Source organism: Capra hircus, chromosome 29, assembly GCF_001704415.2.
Source record: "Capra hircus breed San Clemente chromosome 29, ASM170441v1, whole genome shotgun sequence".
Lineage (NCBI taxonomy): Eukaryota > Metazoa > Chordata > Mammalia > Artiodactyla > Bovidae > Capra > Capra hircus.
In genome coordinates, this window is record NC_030836.1 from 49,065,834 (window position 1) to 49,089,340 (window position 23,507).

At 55.2% G+C, this 23,507-nt stretch overlaps 1 protein-coding gene across 1 annotated transcript in view; it reads right to left on the reverse strand.

Annotated features, from left to right (window-relative positions):
- Window positions 1–23,507, reverse strand: part of SHANK2 (SH3 and multiple ankyrin repeat domains 2) — a 564,129-nt gene that overhangs the window by 457,412 nt on the left and 83,210 nt on the right. Inside the window, exon 3 of the mRNA XM_018043149.1 lies at window positions 15,806–16,024. Coding sequence (XP_017898638.1) covers window positions 15,806–16,012 — 207 coding nt within the window. The 5' untranslated portion in view covers window positions 16,013–16,024. The remainder of the gene's footprint in view (window positions 1–15,805; window positions 16,025–23,507) is intronic.

Here is a 23,507-nt window from a genome sequence, read left to right on the forward strand (position 1 = left end):
GGGCCGGTTGCTCACTTCGGGAACTGCCAGCCACCCCCTGCCACCTCAGGCTGAGGAAGAGGAGTGTCTGAGCTCGCCCAGCTGTGACCAAGTGGGGCTGCACATCCCCTCGTTATTCCTGCTTGGAGAATCCTTGCTGGCCTCCAGTTCCAACTGCACGGACAACTCCAGTTCCCTTAGACTGTAAACAGCATCCAGAGGGCCTGAGGGTCCCCCACGGTGGCCGGCAGAAAGGAACCTGCCAGCAGGTGAGTGCTGAGCAGAGCACAGGCTGGGAGTCAGGCCCCAGGGGGATCTGTGTGGCATTTGTAGGTGGTCCCAGAGATTACTGGTGCCCACTGCCACTCAGTGGGCAGAGCTGGAAAGGCTGCCTCTGTGCACTATGTGGGCTGGCCCTGCACAACGAAAGGATGTCCTGCTCCAAAAATGCCAGAAGGGCCCCACTGAGAAACCGCTAGAAGGAACAGGAGCTCGGAGGTCAGAAGGGCTTGGGTTTACAACCCAGCTGCACACACTAACCTCGTGATCCTGGGCAAACTCACCGGCTCAGCAGTTGCCCTGATTCTGTGATGAAAACCATCCCAACCATATAACTCGGAGGTCTGTGGTAAGGATCATACAGAAAGTAGATAGTATGTGCTGTTATGGGCTAAACTGTGTCCCTCCCCCAGAAGATAAGGGTTCCTGCTCCTTAAGGAGCTCCGAGTCTGTCTAGCAGGGGGTGATGATCATGTGATATTGGTGGTGATGGTGGCGGTGGTGTAATGCTGCTGCTGATGGCGGTGATGGTGGTGATAATGAAGACTGCATGTTAACGCATAGATGTGGAATCTAGAAAAACGGTATGTTGTTGTTCAGTCACCAAGTCATGTCTGACCCTTTTGAGACGCTATGGACTGTCGCCCGCCAGGCTCCTCTGTCCATGGGATTCTCCAGGCGAGAATACTGGTGTGGGTCGCCATTTCCTTCTCCAGGGAATTTTCCCAGCCCAGGGATCAAACCGGCAGCTCCTGTACTGGCAGGCGGATTCTCCGCCACTGAGCCACCGGGGAAGCCCATTGAAAAACGGCATAGATGGTCTTATTCGCAAAGCAGACGTGCAGACACAGACGTGGAGAACAAAAGTAAGGACAACGAGGCGGGGGAAGGGGATGGAAGGAATCGGGGGATTGGGACCGACAGGTACATACGATTCACAACGGTGCATAAAACAGGTAAGTAATGAGAGCCCACTGTACGGCCCAGGAAGCTCTGCTCAGTGCTCTGTGATGACGGAAACGGGAAGGAGATCCAAAAAGGAGAGAGATATATATAATATATATATGCTCAATATAGTCGATCCACTCTGCCGTACAGCAGAAACTAACACAACATTGTAAAGCAACTACACGCCAATGAAAATTTAAAATTCTTTTAGAAATAAATATCAAGTACTCAGACAAAACTGAAAAGAAAAAGAAAAATCATGGCAAGAGAGTAAACTGCTCTCCAAACCTGTCCTGGGCCCTGAGAAGCGGAGATGACGGCAATGGTTGTTTTCTAAGATGTCATGGGAGTAAGAAGCTTGAAACACACAAAGCTTGAAAGAACGGTAAATATCACACTGCATGCTTAGAGTGAGCTGTCTGCCGGCCAAGGGAAGAACCATCAACAACACAGGCTGAGTTAACGTATCTCTTCAGATCACCTCCTCGGCGCGCTCACAGTCCTCAGGTGAGACTTAAATTCAGCTCATTCTTTACTTTCTCCAGGAAAAAGCCAGGAGGAGGAGGAGGAGGGGACCTGGCAAAGCCTTCGGGGGTCACCATGCTGCGGGGGGCCCCCGCATCACCCCATTCTGGATACGGAGCTGGAAACACAGAGCCCAGTGCTTTCAGCAAGAAAGCAGGATATTCTGAAAGAAATCCCTGCTTCTGAGCACGTCTTTCATTGCAAAAGAAGCACGCTTCGTGTCATCCTCAATGCTTTCACGATGTATTTCAAAGACTCTCAATAAACAGAACCTGCCAGGACTCATTTAAAGGTGCATCGAGGGATGTCTGGCCTCTAAGAGCTGCTCACCTGCCACTTGCAAACCTCTGTCCCCTCAAACCGTGACTGGGACGGTTTCCAAATGCAATTGCCCAAGTGAAATGATGCTTTCTGCTGTGGACAAAGATCCATCAGGCTGGACTCGTGGTGGAGAACAGCCAAATGCTGTCACAGGCCACACATGAAAGGATGTATACAGAAGGGGGAAAACCATGGGTGACCCTGACCGAGAAGGACAGCCTGGTCTGAGGAAGGGGACGGCCAGGAGCCACACTGGGGTGCTTCTGAATGTTTAAACATCAAGAAAGGCCAAAGTGGCCATGGGTTAGGGTTTTTGCAATCAGAGTAACATTTTTCAAAGAATAAGGGTTTGAGAGCAGCCCCTGACGCTGTGATGAGGCGGTGGGCAGAAATGATGACCTTTGAGGGGCCAGCTAGCGGTCCTCTGCACCATCAAGGTCCCGGCACCCGAGAGGCACTGGCTTGGGCTCTGCCAGAGATTCCCGCCCTCCCTGGAGGTGAGTTCATTTTCCTTGTTAGTCCCCATGATTTCCGGCAAGCCCAGAGCAAAGCGGAGGATCTGACGATGGCTAAGAGGTCCTCCTAGAAGCAGTAAGAGCAGAAGGAGGATTAAGCTGTGCTGATCACAGACACAAAGTGCTCACCATGTGCCCACCAGCCCAGCGAAGAAACTGCGTCAAATCCATCATCTTCTCCCCGTGTTCTCCTGGCGGAGGTATCAGCAGCCCCAAGCCCAGAAGGGAACACCCTGGACCCTCAGGTTCACCCCCAGCATCACACAGCTGCCAGGGGCGGGGCTGGAACGCCTGGACCTGAGGGCTGAGGCGTTTCAACTTGGCTCCACAGCACAGGATGGAGCTGCGAATTGGGAGGGTTCACCCAAGGGGCCGTGAAGTGGATTCCAGGGGAGAGAGGGAGATGGGGGAGGTATGGCCCAGCACCCAGAGCCAGACGCTGCGCCCACTAAGTGGAGTGAGAGCTCCGGTCCATCCACCTAGAAGGGAGGGTGTGAGCGGAGCATCAGAACTGGGCGCCACAGAACTCCAACCACAGATATCTCTGAGGGCCTCCCCCTTGGCTTTGACACAGAAAATTAAATCCTGATGCTTCGCGCCCTCTTTCTGCCCGTTCTGGACCATTCTCATCAGTCCGGGACACAACACGGGGGAGGAGGAGAACTCTGCTCTTCCCCAGGGTGGCCTCTGAACCACAGTATTCCCACCATGATGTGGGATTTATGAAGCTTCTGACAGGACGTGCAATAATTCCAGAGCCAGGCATTATTTTCTCAAAGGGATTTAAATGGGTATTAACACACAGCTTAAGAAGATGAGCACACCAAGCCAGACGTCTGCTATCCAGGCTGCAGAGCTCCTGAGAGCTGGACCGATCGCGCTCATAGACAAGCATCAGCCTCACACCTAACAGGAAGAGGCAGTGCAGAATGCTTACAACAGACAAAGCTGGGGCTGGTTAAACAGGCGTTTGATTTTTTTTAATGATACGTATGAAAATAAAGGTCCTCCTGGCCTTTAGCGAGCTGCCCCGGGACATGAATGACACCAGCTCGGTCACAGCCCAACTTTCTCACAGGCTTTCACCAGAGATCCCCTGAACCTTCCCCTTTGGTTTAAACAACCGATGACGTCTCAATCTCCTGATTAAAACCGTGAAGTGTAAACCACTGCACTTACGGACAGTGAGGCTGATTATCACCATGTCACAGAGAAACTAGAGGCGAGGGGAGTCAGGGACCAGGGGGAGGGGGCTCTCCTTGGCCTTCCCAAGCAATTAACGAAACCACAAAGAAAACCAGATTCCATGCTTCTGTCCCCGCCAAGCGACCCAAACACACACTACAAAGGACGAAACAGCGTGGCTCAGAGTAGAGATAAACATCCAAACCACATATTTCTGCAGGGCAAAGAGAATAAACGGACAGACAGATGGATTGCTGGCTGACTGGCTCGGCGGGTGGAGGGACAGATGGATGGATGGTTGGATGGACAGATGGATGAATGGATGGGCAACTGGATGGAGAGATGGATGGGTGGACGGATGGACGAATGGATGGATGGGTGGCTGAATGGATGGACAGATGAACAAATGGACAGATGGATAGATGGATGGATGGATGGACAACTGGATGGAGAGATGGATGGGTGGATGGATGGACAGATGGATGGATGGATGGATGGATGGATGGACGGATGGATGGATGGACAACTGGATGGAGAGATGGATGGGTGGACGGATGAATGGATGCATGGATGGACAAATGGAGAGATGGATGGATAGATGGATGAGTGTATGGAGAGATGGATGGATGGATGAATAAATGGATGGATAATAACAAAAAAGACAAACCTTTAAAACATAACATCTAGCGGAAAACAAGTTACAAATGACATGCCCAGCATGATACCAGGTTATCTATAATTTCTTTTCCTTACTCAACAACACAATACCATATAGTGACCACTGACACACAGGAAAACAAGGGACAAGTGGCGTTCGTCACAATATTTGTCCCCGGGCAGAATGGCAAGAAGGGTGAGAGAGACACTGGCTTTATCTGAAACATTCTAACCCTATAACTAAAAAATGACAAAATGTTAACCACTGTCAATCCTGCATAATAAATAATTAAAACTGGTACAGATGGTATTATTCTTTGTCTTTTCCTACATTTTCAGTTTTCTCTAAACTGAAAAAAGACACAACCATCTGGAACCTGAGGCGTTCCTCGGTCTCTTGAGGGCTTCCCTGGCTGGATGGGAGTCGGCCTTGGACCACGCTCCACGGCTGGAAACACCGTTCTCGAATGAAGGACATGACCGCTGTTGTCTCCTTCTGCCCATCGAGTCCTCTTTGAGGACTTTTTTTAGGGCAGAACATGTACTCAAGTCAGGGTCACACACAACTAACTTTCTAATTAAGTCTAAAATCCCAAACGGATTTCCTTGTGGTCAGCAAACACGCAGGTAGGTAAGGAAAACCTGAAAATAAGATGGCAGCGTGACAGACGCGAGCACTTTCGGAGACAAGAGTGTTTCCATCTCTGTGTGGCCCGGGCTGTGGACGACCCGTGAGGCCAGTGAACGGAGACGTTTAAGGCATCTGTGGGATAAGCGCTGTCCTGGGGGGAAGACTTGTGGGGAGGGGCTTCTCTCCAACAGGAGAGGCAGACAGCAGGAGTGAATAAATAGAAGCCTCCTTCCCAGGCCACATGTCGCCTGATGCCACCGACACAGAACCTCCAGGACAGGCAAATCCATCGAGACAGAAGGCAGACCAGTGGTTGCCAGGGACTGGGGGAGGGGCGGGGAACCCCTGGGGGAGGGGGCGGGGGACCCCTGGGGGAGGGGGTGGGGATCCCTGGGGCAGGGGGCGGGGGACCCCTGGGGGAGAGGCGGGGAACCCCTGGGGGAGTGGGTGGGAGACCCCTGAGGGAGGGGACGGGGGACCCCTGGGGGAGTGGGTGGGAGACCCCTGAGGGAGGGGACGGGGGACCCCTGGGGGAGGAGGGGGGATCCTTGGGGGAGGGGAGGAGGACCCCTGGGGCAGGGGGTGGGGAATCCCAGCCAGTGTGCATGGGGTTTCTTTTTGGGGTGATAAAAATAAGATTGACTGTGGTGGTGGGTACCCTCACCTCTAAATTAACTAAAATTCACTGAATTGTACACTTTTAAATGGAAAAACGTTATGGTCCATGCACGGTATGTGAATGACATCTCTATTTTTAAAAGAAAAGGAGTCTGTTTTTGTTCCTTTCCCGAGAAGGTGCAAAGATGCAGGCAGTACATTTAAAACCACGTTGCCGCCAGTCACCCTCAAGGACCCTTTCTCTCCCGGCCGAGCACACGCTCCTGAAGAGTCACATCTGCTGTGATGACCCCGACTCTGTCATCAGGAACCTGCCCCCCATCTCCATCTTCTCCCGCTGCCCCGGTCCCAGATTCTTGCAGGGACCCCCCTACCTGCCTCTGCTCCCTTCCGTCCTCCCCTGAGAGGAGCTGAGAGGAGAGGTCACATGCTCTGCACCAAACCTTCCCAAAGCCTTCACTGTTCTTCAGGGGGAATCACACCCCCCACCCCACCTCAGCCCCGAGCACCTGCCCAGCTGGCAGCCTTGACCTTCTCCGCTGCTCTGACACACCAAGCCCGTTCATTCCCACCTCAGGCACGCCACTGCTGCAACTCTCTGCCCAGAAGGTTCTAGCCAAAAAGCTTTGCAAGCTAATTTCTCATCACCTGGGGCTCAACTCAGATGTCACCCCTCGTGCAGGGCAGGCGAGGGCTGAGATGAATTCGTGATGTCCTAAACATGGACCTGGAGGATGTGCAGGGAACGGGGCGCCATGTACACCTGATCTGACCCTAAAAACAGAAAGCCTCGCAGAGGGAGGGGGTTTCTACGACAAAGTGGCAACTGGGTTCACATTTAAAAAATCACTTTCGGCAGGTGCAAAACGCTTCTGAGGAAAGAGGTGTCTGCAGCCCCCCAGAGGGAAGATGGGGGAGACAGGGCTGCAGTGAGGAGACAGTGATGCGGGTTGAAAAGGATTCAGCAGGTCAAGCGCAGGGCCTGGCAGTACACTGGCGGAGGGGCAATGGCAGGCTCTGGAGAACTCCTGGGTTCTGGCTCAGACCAAGAATCAGAGAAGGTTCACAGCCCAAAATGGGAGCAACCCAACCGACCATCACCAGGGGGATGGAACGAGCCACATGATCGGTGAGTTACGACTTGGAGATAAAAAGAAAGAAGACACAGACAGACGCTACCATGTGGATGAGCCTCACGGCCATGCTGCTGGGTGAGAGCAGCCAGACGTGAAAGCCCACACACCACGTGACGTGCTCACGCGGATCGTCCAGAAGAGGGGACTCGGTGTGTGGAGACAGAACATGGCTGGCGATAGTCAGGGCTGGAAGGGGGACTGAGGACGAGCGGCAGAGAAACACCGCGGGGGACGGGCAGAGTCCAGACCCGGATGGTGGGTGCACAGCTCAGCAGACGCACTGAAAACCGCTGGATGGTGCCCTTCAAGGGATGAACTTCGTGGCCTGTGATGACACCTCCATCAGCTTGGGTCTTTCCATGGTAACCACTGGGGGAGAGAGGGACCCTGGGGGCCAGGTTTGGAGGGTCAGACGGAAGGGGACAGCGTGGCGGCATCTGGTCTGGACCATCTGAGTCGAGGGGCCTCTGAGCTTCCAACTGAGAACGTGTCAAGGGAGAAATGAAGTCTGTGCCCCGGACGGGAGGTCCAGCCGGAGACGTGACCATGGGCAGAGGGGGCTGGACAGACGTGGGTGGTAACAGGGCCTCCTGAGAGGTGGGCAGGGGGGGCCAGGGAGAGCCTCGCCGAGCCCAGCTGTCATGAGAGATGAGATTCCCCTGAGAAGGAATCCTGTCTGAACAAGACAAGCTCGGGCAGCAGGGAGCCCCGAGGGCTGGGCTGCAGCGGCCAGGCTCGGCCAACCAGTCCCTTGGCCCGAGCCTCCCGCTCTCCGCTGACCCAGCGCCTGGAAGTCCAGAGAATACAGCAGAAGGTCCATCCAACCCACCTCATCCCACACTGGGAAAAACATATCCCAGGGAACCGAGGCCACATCTGGGAGAGGAACCAAGTCTGGAAGGAGACTCCAACACCCGGGGAGCCCAGAGTGATGAATGGGACACCTGCCTGGCCATGTGCTCTGATGGACCATCTCAAGGCAACCAGCCACTCCTGCACAGGCCCTTCCAGAACCTTCTGTCACGATGCATGCCCACCTCCTGGTCTTTGCAGAGCCAGAGGCCAGCCATAGGGGCTGGATTCTCATCTACCGCAGGAGGAGATGGACTCAAAACTGCCAGGACAGGATAAAGTCCTCCCCTTACTAAACAACACAGGAAGCCTCAGATGTGAAAAGCAAACATGACGGCTGTCTGCAGCAACAGGATAAAGGAGGGATTAAAGACCCCACGGAGGAGGAGGCGAAGCCTCTTCAGGCTTGGCGTTCTGTTTGGAGCCTCAGTGATGAGCAGGAGGGCTGAGGTCCTTGGATTGAGCCCATTTGATGCCCTGGCTGGAGGCAAGTGATGGATCCAGAAGTGTGGCTGTCAGCTGATGTGTGTGGCTGGGTGGTGGAGGCAGGTGGGCGGGGATGCGGGATGCTGCAGGGATGCAGGATGCTATGGGATACTGCTCTTGGGGAGAAATTTGAGTGTGAGACAAGCGGGCGAAAGGAGATGAATTGTGGCCTAGCGGTGAGGAGAGCAGCTGAGACGCGTTTTCCAAATTACATAAACGTGAAGCTGCAGCTATCTAACAGACGGAAGCACTGATTAAAACACAAAGGCCTTTTCCCAAAGCCTCTGCCAGGCAGACCAGGCCCAGGGACCCCTGTTAACTTGCCCAGGCGGGTCATGGGGACTGACACTAGGGCTGGCAGCTCCCTGCAGCTACTTGGTGCCAACTCTTGGGTGGAGGTGGGTGAGGGGGCTGAAGCCACAGACACCCAGGGGAACCCAGAGAGCACATCCCTGTCCCCTCTGCGTTCTGCGCAGTCCATGTGACGTGACATTCAGGGAGGCTGGACAGGACTGTGAGGGCCCCGGTGCCAGCGCTGGCCCCACGTCTGTTTGCTGTGCCCCAAACAGAACACAAGAGCTACAGTTTCTATTGATTTTGGCGCATGCCTCCTGCTTAAAAGGCCAGATTAATGGACGCATGCCAACCCTCAACCCCACAGTGAGCTCCCTGTCCATCTGGGATGCTCCAGCACACAGCAGGAATGCCCGCCTGCCACGCCCGGAAGCCCACTCGACGGCACCCTGCGTGGTCTGAGCACCCCCCCACACCCAGGATTCTGATCACCAGAGTGTGCAGCGACCTGAGGGGGTGTTCCTGGAGGACCAGCACTCTCCACCCTAAGCTCAACACTCCAGTCCCACTGAGATGCAGAAAGAGGGGTCACTCGGGCCAAGAAGCAGGTCCAGACCCCACCTGGGGAGAGACCCCAGCTGGGGAGGGACCCCAGCTGGGAAGGAACCCCCACCCAGGTAGAGACCCCACCTGGGGAGGGACCCCCACCCGGGTAGAGACCCCAGCTGGGGAGGGACCCCACCTAGTGCAGAAGCGGCACCACCACGTGAGCTCCTGAGAAGCTGCGGGCACTGGGCTGAGGAACCTGCTCGGCAGCGTCGAGAGCCCTCCGGGCAGGATTCCAGGGCTCACCGAGGCAAGGGCCTTCTCAAGGGAACAAAGGCCGCTCTGTCCCCAGTGCTCACACCCGTGGGATTTCTAGTCTCAGGCTCCAGGGCCTTTGTCTGTCTCAGGACAAAGCAAAGAGAAGAGAGGTGGTCTTCAGAAGTTTCTGGAAACTGTTATGCCCCTGGGAGTGGAGTCCAGACCCTGAAAGGATCTTCCTTTGGGGAAGACTCTTCCTTTTGCAGAGCAGCTGTGTCTCCACCAATAACTCCCGATGGTCTGGCAGTTCAGTCACTCAGTCGAGTCTGACTCTTCGTGAGCCCACGGACTGAAGCCCGCCAGGCTCCTCTGTCCATACGGACTCTAGCCCACCAGGCTCCTCTGTCCATGGGATTCTCCAGGCAAGAACACTGGAGTGGGCTGCCATTCCCTCCTCCAGGGGATCTTCCCGACCCAGGGATCGAACCTGAGTCTCCTGTGTCCCCCATGTTGGCAGGCAGATGCCTTACCACTAGCACCACCTGGGAAGCCGCCTATGGGTCCCCAAAGCCCATGGCCTGGGGACAGAACACCTCCTGGCCCCATCAGCAGGCCTGGGACAGCCTGGCCTGACATCCTCCACGCGCGCCTGGCTGCCCTCAGAACCTCTCAGCAGCCAGGCTAGCAGACGGCCCTCCCCACTGCAAGGAAAAGGGCCTCCCTGGGGTGATGGTGCTGACGGATGGGCTTTGACCAAGGAAAGCCATGGAGGACACAGACAAGTCCAGCCCACTTGGCTCACTGCACACCTGCCAGGGGATCCCAGGTTTGCAGACCTTGAGTACCAGCCCCAGAAACACGGACAGCCCACCTCGGGGAAATGGCAGAGAAGGGGCACGCGACCCTAGCGGCTCCGTCCTCACCCCGCCCTCGGCCTTCCCGTTCAGTCTCGGGTCTGGAGTCTGAAATCTGAGGGGAGTGCTTCCCCAGTCTCTGAATCCTCCAGCATCGATAAACAGTAACAGGATCTAGGGGCTCAGAGGGTTAAACCTGCAGCGTGAGGATCCATCCATGCCGGGGGGTCGGGGTCACCAGGTCCCCACTCCAGCGCCCCACAGGGATGAGCAGGGCTGCACCCAGGGGCCGAGAAGGGGTGAAGTCGGTCTGACCCAGTGACCCCAAACAATGAAAGCATCCAAAGTCGAAAACAGGCGTGACCTACGGCCAGAAACATCCCCCTTGGATGCTCTAGGGAAACCAAACCCTCTGAGGGGAGAATCCCCCGATGTTCCCTGGCAGGGACAAAAATCCAGGTATTTTGTGAGGTTGGTTTTTTTTTTTTTTTTTTTTGGCCACGTCTTGTGGCATGTGGGATCTTAGTTCCCTGATCAGGGATCAAATCCTCGCCCCCTGCATTGGAAGTGTAGATTTTTAGCCACTGGATTGCCAGGAAGTATCTAAAATCCAGACATTATGCACTACTATACTCAAATCTTGACAGATGTGAACTCAAAGTCCCTCTCTCTTCCTTCCTCTGACTGAGCCAGGGTTGGGGCGCAAAGGCTGACTACCCCGCAGAGACCCCTCGTGGCAGGGCTTCTGAGTGGGAGTATCGGGGGTGTCCCTCCCCAAGAAGGGGGCAGCTCCCTGCACCAGGAAACCTCAGAAAAGAGAGCCTGGACCTTCTAAAAAGACTCAACACTCCCTGCCTCCTGGGCCTGTGTCTAAAAGGGCCAACAGACAGACCCCCAAGTCTGACTCACCCTCGAGACCAGAGCAAACAGAAATTCAAGTCACTGACAAACCACAGAGACAGGTCAGGAGAAACAGTGTGGAAATAAGGAAGACGTCGCAGGAAAAGGAACAGAGAAAAGGAAGAAGGAGAGCATGTAAACGTCAGACGACAGCGGCTCAGCTGCCCTGGATGAAAACACACCCGAGTGGAGGAGAGAGCTCAGTCCTTTGTGCCGGGGGAAACATAATCAGCCGTGAAATCTACTCTGCAAACAACAACTCGAAAGAATAATTTCCAAAAAGAGCAAGCGCAGGGCTACAAAAACGAACAGGCAAAGCAACGCGGCCGTGATCAACCAGAAGTCAGAACGGGCGCGCCAGAAAATGCTGCACGGAAAGGACAAAAAGGGGAAATGACGGGCGATCAGAGCGACGAGAGAAAGATGACAGGTCAGGGGAGGAAACGCCGATGCTAAAAGCGCCTGTGTTCCCACGATGGAGAACAGTATGGAGGTGCCTGAAAACGCTGAACACAGAACTACCCTGTGACCCAGCAACCCCACTCCTGGGCATGCATCTGGAGAAAGTCATGATTCAAAACGACACACGCATCTCAGTGCGCACGGCAGCATCTCAGTGCGTACAACAGCCAGGACCTGGACACGACCTAAATGCCCATCAACAGATACGCGCATAAAGAAGACGTGGCACACACAATGGAATATTACTCAGCCATAAAAAGGATGAAATAAGGCCAGCTGCAGCAACATGGATAGACCTAGAGATGACCATCCTAAGTAAGTCAGACGAACACCATACGATAATACGTGGCATCTAAAAAAAGACACAAAACAGAAATAAACTCATAGAAAATAAACATGGTTACCAAGGGGAAAGACGGGAGAGGGATAAATTAAGAGTTTGGGACTGACATATACACACATATGAAATAACCAACAAGGACCTCCGGCACAGCGCAGGGAGCTATGCTCAATTTTGTAATAACCTTTGAGGGCAAAGAATCTGAAAGAGAATAGATGTTCATACATATTGATACATGTACGTGTATAACTGAATCACTTTGCTATACACCTGAAATTAACACATTGTGAATCAACTGTATTTCAATAAAAAGGGGAAACTGTGTCATTGAAACAGAGAGGAGCTCCCAGAGAGAGAAAGGGGAAAAAGGAAACATCTGAGAATCAGACTTCTTCAGGAAAAAGAGAATGGCCAGCACCAAACACTTCCTGATGGTTAGTCAACTCAGTCGTGTCCAGCTCTTTGTGACCCCAGGGACGGCAGCCCGCCAGGCTCCTCTGTCCGTGGAATTCTCCAGGCGAGAATACTGGAGTGGGTTGCCATGCCCTCCTCCAGAGGATCTTCCCCACCCAGGGATCCAACCCAGGTCTCCACAATGCAGACAGATGCTTTACCATCTGAGCCACCTGGGTTAGTAACTGAAGTCAATCCAGTAAAGAACAAAGAATCAAGTCCTGGACACGACACGTCTAGCACAAGCTCAGGGCAAGCAGAATATCAAACAACATCCCTGTAGGTCTGGGGCGACGTGGGGCAGGGACTACAGCTCAAAGCTTCCACAGGAAAACCGCATACAAGCTGACACGTTCACGTACACAGTTCTTACTCTTTGCGGATTATGCGTTTGGGGATTTGGCTACTTGCTGAAATTTCCTGGTAACCCCAGATCAGTACGAGCAGCACCACTGTGACCACTCGCACACACAGCAGCCACGCCGGTCCCCAGCCGGGTCTGAGCAGAGGCCCAGCTAGCTCCCTTCTGGGTCCACTGTGATCTTATAAACAAGTGTTTACCCGGGTCTATTCAGGGCACTTCGGTGCTTTTTGCTGGTGGTCCTGAGGTTTAAAATGACCCCCAGGCACAGAGCTGAAGCAGGGTCTGGTGTCCATGGACAAGAAGGCAGTGATGAGCCTCAGGGAGAAATCACGAGCCAGGTGAGCGCCTCCACGTGTGAGTCAGAGGCTGCTGGCCGTGAGCCTGGCGCTAATCCTGAGTCAACTGCGTGAATTAAGTAGTACTCTTGACACAAAAACGCACAGGCAATGAGGCTGTGCACTGCTCCACGGATGAGGATGCAGCCAGAGGCACTCGGGACCCTCACCCACTGCATCCCCCGCGGGCGATGGACTTCAAAGAGCATCACGACCACCAGCAGTGAGACCAGCAGGCCGGTCACAGGGGAAGCACTGCCCCCAAGACCTCCTCCTGAGAAAACCCTGGATGGTCAGCTCCAACCACGTAAGAGGTGGGATGCAATGCAGAGCAGTAGCAAGAGAAGGCCTCTGTGCACCGGCAATGAGCACTGACCGTGGAGAGGGACTGAGACCCCAGGGCCTGAAGGCAGGCAGGCGTCACGCGGGGTGGGCGGCGACCCCGGGCAGAGCGCTCCACACCGGCAAGAATCGGTGGGTGGGGAGGAGAGGCCTCACGTGTACACGTGTGTGTGTGTGCACGTGCAAAACAGCTGCTTGTTCTCCACACACTGACCTCTTCCTTCCCAGTCTCAGAGCTCAACTACGTTCCGCAGCCTCCTCCGCGGCCAGGTACGTGGGTCAAATGCATGGGTCAGGTGCGTAAGCATGTGGTCAGCTGCAGGTCAAGTGCATGGGTCAAGAGCATGGGTCAGGTGTGTGCAGTCAGGAGCAGCCTCCAGAGGACACAAGGGAAGGTGGGAGGAGAGGTGTGGTCCGGGAGTCTCCTCTTTCCCTCCCTCTGAGAGGCACAAGAAGGACTCCAGAGTCCAGGGAGCCTGAGTCCCTGAATGGCTGCGTGGATGCGAACCACCCCCTCCTCAGCCCTGCCAATCCCCAGGGGACTGAAAAATACATCTATATGTCAGGATGCCTGAGGCTTGGAGGGCTGTTTATTACAGCAATTAGTTTAATCCACCCCCAATGTACAGGGAGAGAACACTAAGTTCCTTATAGCCAAAAAAAAAACCACCAGGAGGGAAAAAACTGTAATCAAAACTGAAAACCAATAAAGAGATCAGCCTCCCAGTGTTTTGTAATCATTTCTGTTAACTTGATAGATTCATTTGGAAACAGTCTCTCTTGTGGCAAAAAAAAATAATAATAATAGTTCAGCTTTTTCTTCATTGACTTTTTCTCCCTTTACTTTCAAATTAAGTCACCTTAATGAGGCTGATTTATCAACAGCATATGTACTTTGAGTCTGTGCTTACCCAGGCCACCCATTACCTGCAACCCTTTGGAGAGACGCATCTGAGATGTTCATGAAACGTCAGCGACAACCACTCCTGGAGCTGGCGTCTGTGCGTTTCCACATGACCTGCTGCTGCTGCTGCTGCTAAGTCGCTTCAGTAGGGTCCGACTCTGTGGGACCCCATAGACGGCAGCCCACCAGGCTCCGCCGTCCCTGGGATTCTCCAGGCAAGAACACTGGAGTGGGTTGCCATTGCCTTCTCCAATGCATATGACCTGAAGCTTTTATAATAATCACGTAACTTTCATAAGAGATGTCAGATGACTTGGACGGAAGAATGAACACTGGGCCTGCCCTTCTGCCAGGTTGGTTCTCTCCCTGGAAAGTGGGGTCGTGAGAGCTCACCCTGAGATGGCCCCAGGGCACAGCACTCTCGGCTCAGGTAGGGCCCCTCCCCAGGAGCGGGGTTTCCCTGGAGACCTGAGGTGCAGGAAACGGCCTTGGGTGGGAGCCCAAGGGCCGCACCGGCGCCAATCGGCCAGGAGGTGGCGCCGCGGGCCTCCCCAGTCCTTCTGACCCCAGCCAGGCCCCTTCCCAGCAGGGCCTTCAAGCTCACAGGCTGGAGCCTCCCAGAGGCCGTCCCCAGCCCAGTCTACACCCGCCCCAGCCCCGCCTCTCCCACCTCCTCTCTAAACTCTAACATGAGCAGTCCTCTTGGGCCCCACGGAGACCTAAGGAGCAGAGACGACGAGAAAGGAGATGCCCCAGAGGAAAGCCCACCCAGCACGGGCTGAGACCCCAGTCAGCTGATCCCAAGAGACAAGAAGCCCCACTGGGAGGCGCCCACTCAGCCGGACTGTGGGTCTGTGCGCCGCCTGCCAGCCTCCAGAAAGTCCCTCCTGGGGTCACCGAACCTTTCCAGCACCCCCGCGGGCCTGGACGTCACATCCATTAGCCAGAGCCTGGACGTGACTCTGCAGGGGGCTCAGGTTCAGCCCTGCCCAGCCCAAAGGGTTCCCCCCACCATGCCTGGTGCAGCCCCCCGCCCCCGCCAGGCTCCACCCACCCAGCTTCAGCATGCGTCCTGTCCGCCCCAGAGGGAGCCCCTCCTGCGTTCTCCAAGGTCCCCGGAACAGCACCACGGCCAGGGAGACCGCTCTCCTGCACCCGGCGGCCACCGGGACCTCGTGCAAATTCACCATAGCAGGAACGTCTCCCTCGTGTGCATACAGCAGCATGGGGCTCAAGGGACGACTCAGGGGCTGCTGGCGGGCAGGGCAGGGAAGGGCACGCTGGGCAGAGCTTGCAGACCCCAGGAAGCGGGAGCACCAGTGCCAGGGGAGGCAGCAGGGCCCACCCGGGGTGGGCAGCCCGTTTACTAAGGCACCCACTGTGCTCGCTGCCTCTACAAGGCTGGTCTCTGTGCTCACAGGCTTGGCTTCCATCCCTGCACAAAGCAGGGAGGAGGGAGGGGGAGGAGGGCCCAGCAGGAGGGGGTGGGTGGGGCACTAGTGGGGAGGGGCAGGAGCAGCAGGGCCTGGGAACTGCCGGGGCAGGGGGCAAGCAGAGGCCCCTGGAGCCCAGGTCATGCCTGCCATGGGCCGGAAGGCGGGCGGCGGGCGGGCGGGCTCACCGTCTGCTGCAGGTCCTCGATGACGATGCGCAGCACCAGCGTGTGGGCCTGGCCCTCCTCCGCCCTGGTGCCGCCTGGCTTCTGGGCCGTGGCCCGGATGGTGTCGTAGATGGTCTCCCCCTTGGAACTGTCCGACTCCGACTCCTCCGTGGAGTCTGAGCAGCTCTGGGCCATCTCGTCCTCGCTGGACGTAGGGCTACGTGGCATGGCTGCGCGTGTCTGCACGGGGGGAGGAGGGAGACAGGCATGAGAGGAGGCTCGAGGAGGATGCCGGGGGTGTGGCGGCGGCCGGCGTCTGGGGGAGAGATCGCAGGCTGGGCGGCCTGCGTGGGTAACACACACACACACCCACATACCCCCACCCCCTCCTGGGGCCCGAGCCAGGCAGGACCTGTGGGGGCCCCAAGAGCCCTGCCCCGGTGCTTGGAAACCCCGCACTTAAAAGGAGCTCGAACTCACTGCGGCCATGGCCACAGCTTACGGGGACGGACCAAAGGGGCAGTGGGGCGGTCTGACACATTCGGGAGTAAGAGGAACAGCTCGCTTTGTTTTTCTTGGAGGAAGAGCAGCAGGCAGAGAGATGCGGGCTTTGGGTCAGAAGGGTACCAAGCTCCTGCTATAATAACCCCCTCTGCTTCAAACACGGCAATGATAGGTACTGTGTAAAAATAGACCCAGCACGCAGGGCCAGGCTCAGAAATGAGATAATCTCCAGGCCCAGGAGCACAGCGGAACCCAAAGGCTGATGGGGGCAGGCTGATGGGGGAGGGCCGGGGGTCTCCAAGAGCCCATGGAGGCTGGGAGGGCAGCTTCCTCACCATCAAGTGCAATAAAAGCCCCCCCGGCAAGGACCCAGGTGAGGGGGCCAACTGCCACCTCGTTCCACAGGCGTTAGCAGGACAGAACTGGGGGGCAGGCTGCCCACGAGGCACCCCCCAGTCAGTGGGCAGTGGTCAGAAAGGTCAGGCTAAAACCTGCCCATGGGACACGCCCAGCTCTGTGGGCCCAGCTCAGAAAGGTCAGGCTAAAACCTGAGATGACCAGGGGTCCTGGGCTGGGGGCTGCATGCCAAACCAGCAATTGCACTTCTGTGTGAACTCTGTAAAAGGAAATCAAAGGTCAAGTTCACGTGAACAAGAAAGATGTCCCAGGCTGTTCCCTGCAAAACAGGGTGTCCTGGCTATCCCCTCACACGCCACTCTAGTCATCCAGGGTCTGCCTGACCAAGGTGTGGCCTCTTCTTCCCACGGACAGCACAGCTGAGGGCAGCGTGGACCCCAACGACCCACACAGGGCCCCGAATGGAGCCCTGAGAAAGGGCCATTCAGACACGGCGTCCTTGTTCACAAAGGCCGGGAAGACGCAGGCCCGTCGAGCCTGAAGCGCGCACGACGTGAGTAACGGGGCAGAGGCACCCAGGAACGCCCAAGTGGGGGGCGGGGGGGGGGGGGCAGAAAGCGGGTCACATGGCCAGTGACGTCACTTGTAACCTGGGTCTCCTCGCAACATTCCAGGTGAGGAGAGAAAGCCAGACGTGGGACACAGATGCTTGCGAAGCTATTGTCTGCGTGTCTCTTTGTGCTGGAATATTTCACAGTAGAGGAGGAGGGAGAAAAGCCAGAGGGAGGGAGGGGAGGAAGATGGTCACCGGGCCGACTGCCCCAGGGGCTGGGGTGCGTGGCCCCCAGAAGCCATTCATTTTGGGCTGACAAGCCTCAGAAAAGTCCCAGGCAGGACACAGCTCAGCCACTGCCAACTCAGAGGCCAGTATGAGAAGGCTGACGCCCACCATTTACCTCCAGAGTTCACTTAAGGTCAGCGGACACCTATGGAAGTGCTTCTCTGCCGGGCCACCAGGTCCCAGGACATTCCCAGCCACTGATTAGACACACAAAACCCAGCAAAGTGCAGACACCACCCCAGAAAATGCACCACCACACACACCCAGGGAAAGGCAAGACCAGGACTGGGTCAGGGGATCCCCTACCGCCAAGAGCACCTGGGCTGTCCTCCGACATGGGGTCCAAAAACGCTGCTATGTCCAACCTGCAGAGGGGCTGAGTGAGTCCTAATCCAGAGGCTTCACACGAAAACCCCGATATCTGGCTCATCCTGACCACCAGGAAAATCTGGCCTGGTTGAGGTCAGCCTTGCAGCACCCAGGCCTGGAGCAAGCTGCAGCCACTCCCTGGCCAGCCTGCCCTCCTCCCCAGGTCCTCCCAGAACCAAGCGACTCCGCACGGTCAGACCTCCTGTGAGCTCTCTTCCTGGCCCGCGGGCCTCAAGTCTGAGCCGCTGCAAAATGACCTGCCCAACCCCCCAACCCGGCCTCCTCCTCGTTGCCTTCACACCTCCCGTGAGGGGTCCCTGGTCAAACATCTCAGACAACACATTACCCATATCACCCAGGAAGGGTTTCCTTTCTTAAAGTAAAATTACCAAGTGAAAATAGTTGCTCAGTCATGTCCGACTGTGACTTCACGGACTGTAGCCCACAGGCTCCTCTGTCCGTGGATTCTCCAGGCAAGAACACTGGAGTGGGTTGCCATTCCCTTCTCCAGAGGATCTTTCTGACCCAGGGTCAAACCCGGGTCTTCCTGCATTGGAGGCGGATGCTTTAGCATCTAAACTTTCCAAAGTACATCCCATCCTCCACTAAAACTTCAGAGCACCAGGGGACTCCTGAATTCACTGACAAACACCTCTGTCATTTGAGCTTCATATTTTTCCAACCGAACAAGAGCACAGACTTGGGGGGGGGGTGGTGTCTGAGGCCGAGGACAGAGTCTGGCCACCCCAGGTCCTACCTTTGGAAGGTCCCAGCCAGCCTGGCTCTGACTTCCACCAACACGTTCATTCCTGCCTTTGCCCATTCACCATTTATACGGGAAAAAAATTAGTGCCTGGCCTAATTATATGCCACATATATACTATATAATATAGAACACAGTTACAATTATAATTGTAATATGGAAATAGTTGCATATTATAATATATTGTGATAATTATATGCATACAATTATCATATTATAACATAATATAAATATAAATTATGTATTACATCATTGTGTGCGTGGTTTCAGTTGCTCAGTTGTGTCTGAATCTTTGTGACCCCCATGGACTGTAGCCCACCAGGCTCCTCTGTCCATGGGATTTCCCAGGCAAGCATACTGGAGTGGCTTGCCATTTTCTTCTCCAGGGATCTTCCCAACCCAACGATCGAACCTGGGTCTCCTGTGTTGGAGGCAGATTCTTTACCATCTGAGCCACCAGGAAAGTAGCATTATATAGTTGCATATATATATATAAAATCATTTCCAACAAGGTTTCCAGGTTTTAATATCCTCTAGAACAGGCCAACTCCCTGGTGGTCCAGTGGTTAGCACTCTGCACTTTCACTGCCGTGGGTTAGAGAGTCGGACCATAAAGAAGGCTGAGCACCCAAGAAGTGATGCTTTCGAACTGTGGTGCTAGAAAAGACTCTTGAGAGTCCCTTGGGCAGCAAGGAGATCAAACCGGTCAATCCTAAAGGAAATCAATCCTGAATATTCATTGGAAGGACTGATGCTGAAGCTCCAATCCTTTGGCCACCTGATGCGAAGAGCCGACTCACTGGAAAACACCCTGATGCTGGGAAAGACTGAGGGCAGAAGCAGAAGCGGGCGGCAGAGGATGAGATGGTTGGATGGCATCACTGATTCAATGGACAGGAACCTGGCCAACTCCAAGAGATGGTGAGGGACAGGGAAGCCTGGTGTGCTGCAGTCCACGGGGACATGAAGAGTCGGACATGACCTGTCGACTGAACCACAACCCTCTTGAGCAGTGTCTCTTCATCCGAGCTGCACAAGGAAGCTACCTGGGATCTTGTTCTAAAAAACAGTGGTGCCAGGAGGTCTGATTCAGTTGGTCTAGGTGAGGCCCCAATATCGACATTGTCTTAATTTTTGTATATTTACCTGCCTGCACCGGGTCCTAGTTGCGGCATTTGAGACCTATTCTCTGACCCAGGATGGAACCTTGGTCCATCTGTATGGGGAGAGCATCACATTAGCCCCTGGACCACCAGGGAAGTCCCCCTCATGGGCGTGATCTTTAGATGCCCCGAGACTCTGATGCCGGAAGAGACTGACGCAAAAGGAGAAGGGGCGGTAGATGATGAGATGGTCAGACAGCATCACTGACTCAAGGGATACCAATCTGAGCAAACTCTGGCGGAAGGAAATGGCAACCCATCTCAGTGTCCTTGCCTGGAGAATTCCACGGACAGAGGAGCCTGGCGGGCTGCAGTCCATGGGGGTCGCAAAGAGCCAGACACGACCGAGCGACTAACCAACAGCTGCTGTCGCACGGGGTGTGGGAACAGCCCGCAGGTCCAGGTCCAGAGGTGGTTCTGAGACAGGTCAGATGACAGGCAGACACTGGGAACGTGCAAACGCTGGCCACAGCCTCCAGGTGACTCTGCAGCCACGGCCCCCAGACCGGTGACCCGTTTTGGACACGCAGTCTGAACAGTAAAGTGTACCTGACCCCAGGGTCTTCCTCCCAGAAAACCAAAGGTGCGGGTGGGGTGGTTTAAGGATGTCTGTGTCACACAGAACTGACAACCGAGGGGAAGGCGCCCTGTGTCCCCCAGACCCCTGCCACCCGCAGTCCTCACCTGGCCACAAGGAGCCACCGTTGCTGCCACATCAGCTTAGGGGTGATGGTCACGCATGGACGTGTCTGCCACCGAAACCCACTGGAAGGATCTGAGGGGAAACGGCAGACCCGCGCCCACTTCTTCCCAGCACGTCCTGGGAGCTCAGGCCAAAAGCCCCAGCAGGCTGGTCCTGACCTTAAAAAGGAGTTTGCGTAACTTGATCAGCTGATCCACGGGAAAAGCAAACACCTGGGGAAACACTTAATTATTAACTGCGGTTGGGGCCACGGGTGCCACAGAGGGCACCCGGGGACTCTCGCATTTTGGATAAACAATGGATACGTTTTATCCTAAGTACTTCCTAAATACTGGGCAGGACATGGGGTGCAAGGTGCTCAGTCGTGTCCGACTCTTTGTAAACCACTGGACTGTAGCCCGCCAGGCTTCTCCGTCCATGGGAGTTTCAGCCAAGTACACTGGAGTGGGTTGCCATTTCCGTCTCCGGGGGATCTTCCTGACCCAGGATAGAACCCACGTCTCCTGTGTCTGATGCACTGCAGGCGAATTCTTTACATGCTGAGCCATCAGCGTACTCACACTACAACACTGACAATCTAAAATCCACACAGAAGTGGGTGTTCTGCATCTCCCGGGGCACTGCCATGACGCATGGAAGGGCTTCTCCAACCTGTGGGGGGCGGCGGGGGGCAGGGTGGAGAACGCTCCGCGATAGGAAACTAAGGACAAAAACTCAGTCTGGAAACCGCCTCCCCAGGAAAAGTCAGTGGCAGGACCCGGAAGGGAAGGTTACTCACCACCCGTGGGCAGACATTCCTAGTGTAACTGACCTCTCGGGGAAAATACCAAGCTATACAAACACAAGTCAATAAAGTTCAACATTTCTCAGAAGGTGTTTGCTGCGCTGGCCCTGCTGGGCGCCTGTTAATAAGCACAAAAGAAAGTAACAGTGGGAAAAGCAATTTTAACAAAAACTCCACATTTTGCTGCCGAAATGTTCCAAGAAAGCACACAATTGTTCCAAGAAAACATAAAATCTCAAACTGTCTCCTGAGTCTCCTAACACCTGTGAGGAACAGGCAGCTAAGGTTTCCTCCTGGTTCCCTCCTCAGACATAGAGAAAATATGAAAGCTGACCCGGGACAGAAGACACACAGTAAAAACAAAATGACTTTACCAAGGTCAAAGCTGCAAGAATCACATAACCTATAAAAAGGCAGGGTAACCTATAAAAAGGCAGAGGTTCCATCAGCTCTGGTTTATTTTATATGTGTGTGTACATATATGGGGCTTCCCTGCCGACTCAGATGGTAAAGAATCTGCCTGATATGCAGAAAACCCAGGTTCGATCCCTGGCTTGGGAAGATCCCCTGGAGAAGAGAATGGCTACCCACTCCAGTAATCTTGCCTGGAGAACCCCATGGACAGAAGAGCCTGGTGGGCCACAGTTAATAGATACACACACACACACACACACACACACATGTGGGTTTTTTTGGCGAAAACAAAGTTTTTATTCAAGTGGAATCTCAAACAGACACCTGATATATTTAACATACTGGAAGCAAGGTTTTATGACTATTCATTTACTCTGTACATCCAAATATACTAAACCGGCTGGTCCTCAAAGCAGTGGGACCCTGCTCACCCAGGGCTGCTCTGGGGTTTTGTGCAGACATGAGAACTCAGGTCAAGATCATGGTCAAGAACTGGCAACAGCCTCCACCAGAACTGGGAGGTCAGAACTAGATTCGGGAGGGGCCCAGGTTCTGCCACACCCTTGGAAAGTCACTAACAGATGACGGCGAGTTAACACAGGCTGACAGTGAGTGGGGGTGCAGGGCAGGGGGGTTTGAGCAGCAGTGGGCCAGAAGGAGGTCGAAGGCGCCTGGGAAGGTGAGAGAAAATCATGCCTGTGTCTTGGTGCTCAGTTAAATCTGCGGTGCTGTTCCCTTTGGGCTGCCCAGCTTGCTCAGTGGTAAAGCGGCCACCTGCCAACGCAGGAGACACAGGAGAGGCAAGCTCAGTCCCTGGGTCGGGAAGATTCCCCTGGGGAAGGAAATGGCAGCCCCCTCCAGTGTTCTTGTCTGGGAAATCCCACGGGCAGAGCAGCCCAGCGGGCTACAGTCCATGGGGTCGCACAGAGTCGGACATGACTGAGGACACACACACACACTCGCTTTCCCTTGCGCTGAGGAGGGATGGGGAGGCACTCAGCACTGGGGGGTGGGGGCTGCCCTAGAAGCTTCTGCCACACCGGCCCCCCAGTAACTGTGTTGGAATCTAGGAAGCATGGTCTAGGAATCAGACCACACCCCTGAGGATGGGGAGATACCAGGATTCAGGTCACACGCCACCTCTTCCGAGGACCCCTGCCGGAAGTCGCTCCCCCATCTGCTCCTAGCAGAGGGACCACAGCTGCAGCCCAGCTGGCACCACGCGGCAGCCACCCCACCTGTGAGGGCAGCGTCCTCTACCACACCGCAGGCCGGGGGAGGTGTGACTGCAGACCCCACCCAGCAGCGCGGCATCAGCCCGTCCTCCCACCACCAGCTTCACACGTTGGGGTCCTGACCCCCAGCACCCTAGAAGGCAGCTGTGTTTGGAGTTGGGGACTTTCAGGCGGTGAGCATGGTGAAATGAGGTCACTAGGGTGGGCCCTATCTGACGTGCCTCTTTGTGCTGTTCTCAGGGGTTCTCACGGCAAGAACACTGCAGGGGTTTGCCATTCCCTCCCCCTGGGAAAGATGGAAGGCAAAAGGAGAAGGGGGCGGCAGAGGATGCGATGGTCAGATGGCATCACCGACTCAACGGACATGAACTTGAGCAAACTCCGGGAGACAGTGGAGGACAGGGAAGCCTGGTGTGCTGCAGTCCAGGGGTCACAAAGAGTCAGACACGACTCAGTGACTCAACAACAACGATGAAGAGTCCAATGTGACCAGTGTCCTTATCAGACAAGGAAGTTGGGGACACACACAGACACACACACACAGACACACACACACACACTGACACACACATACACAGACACACAGACAC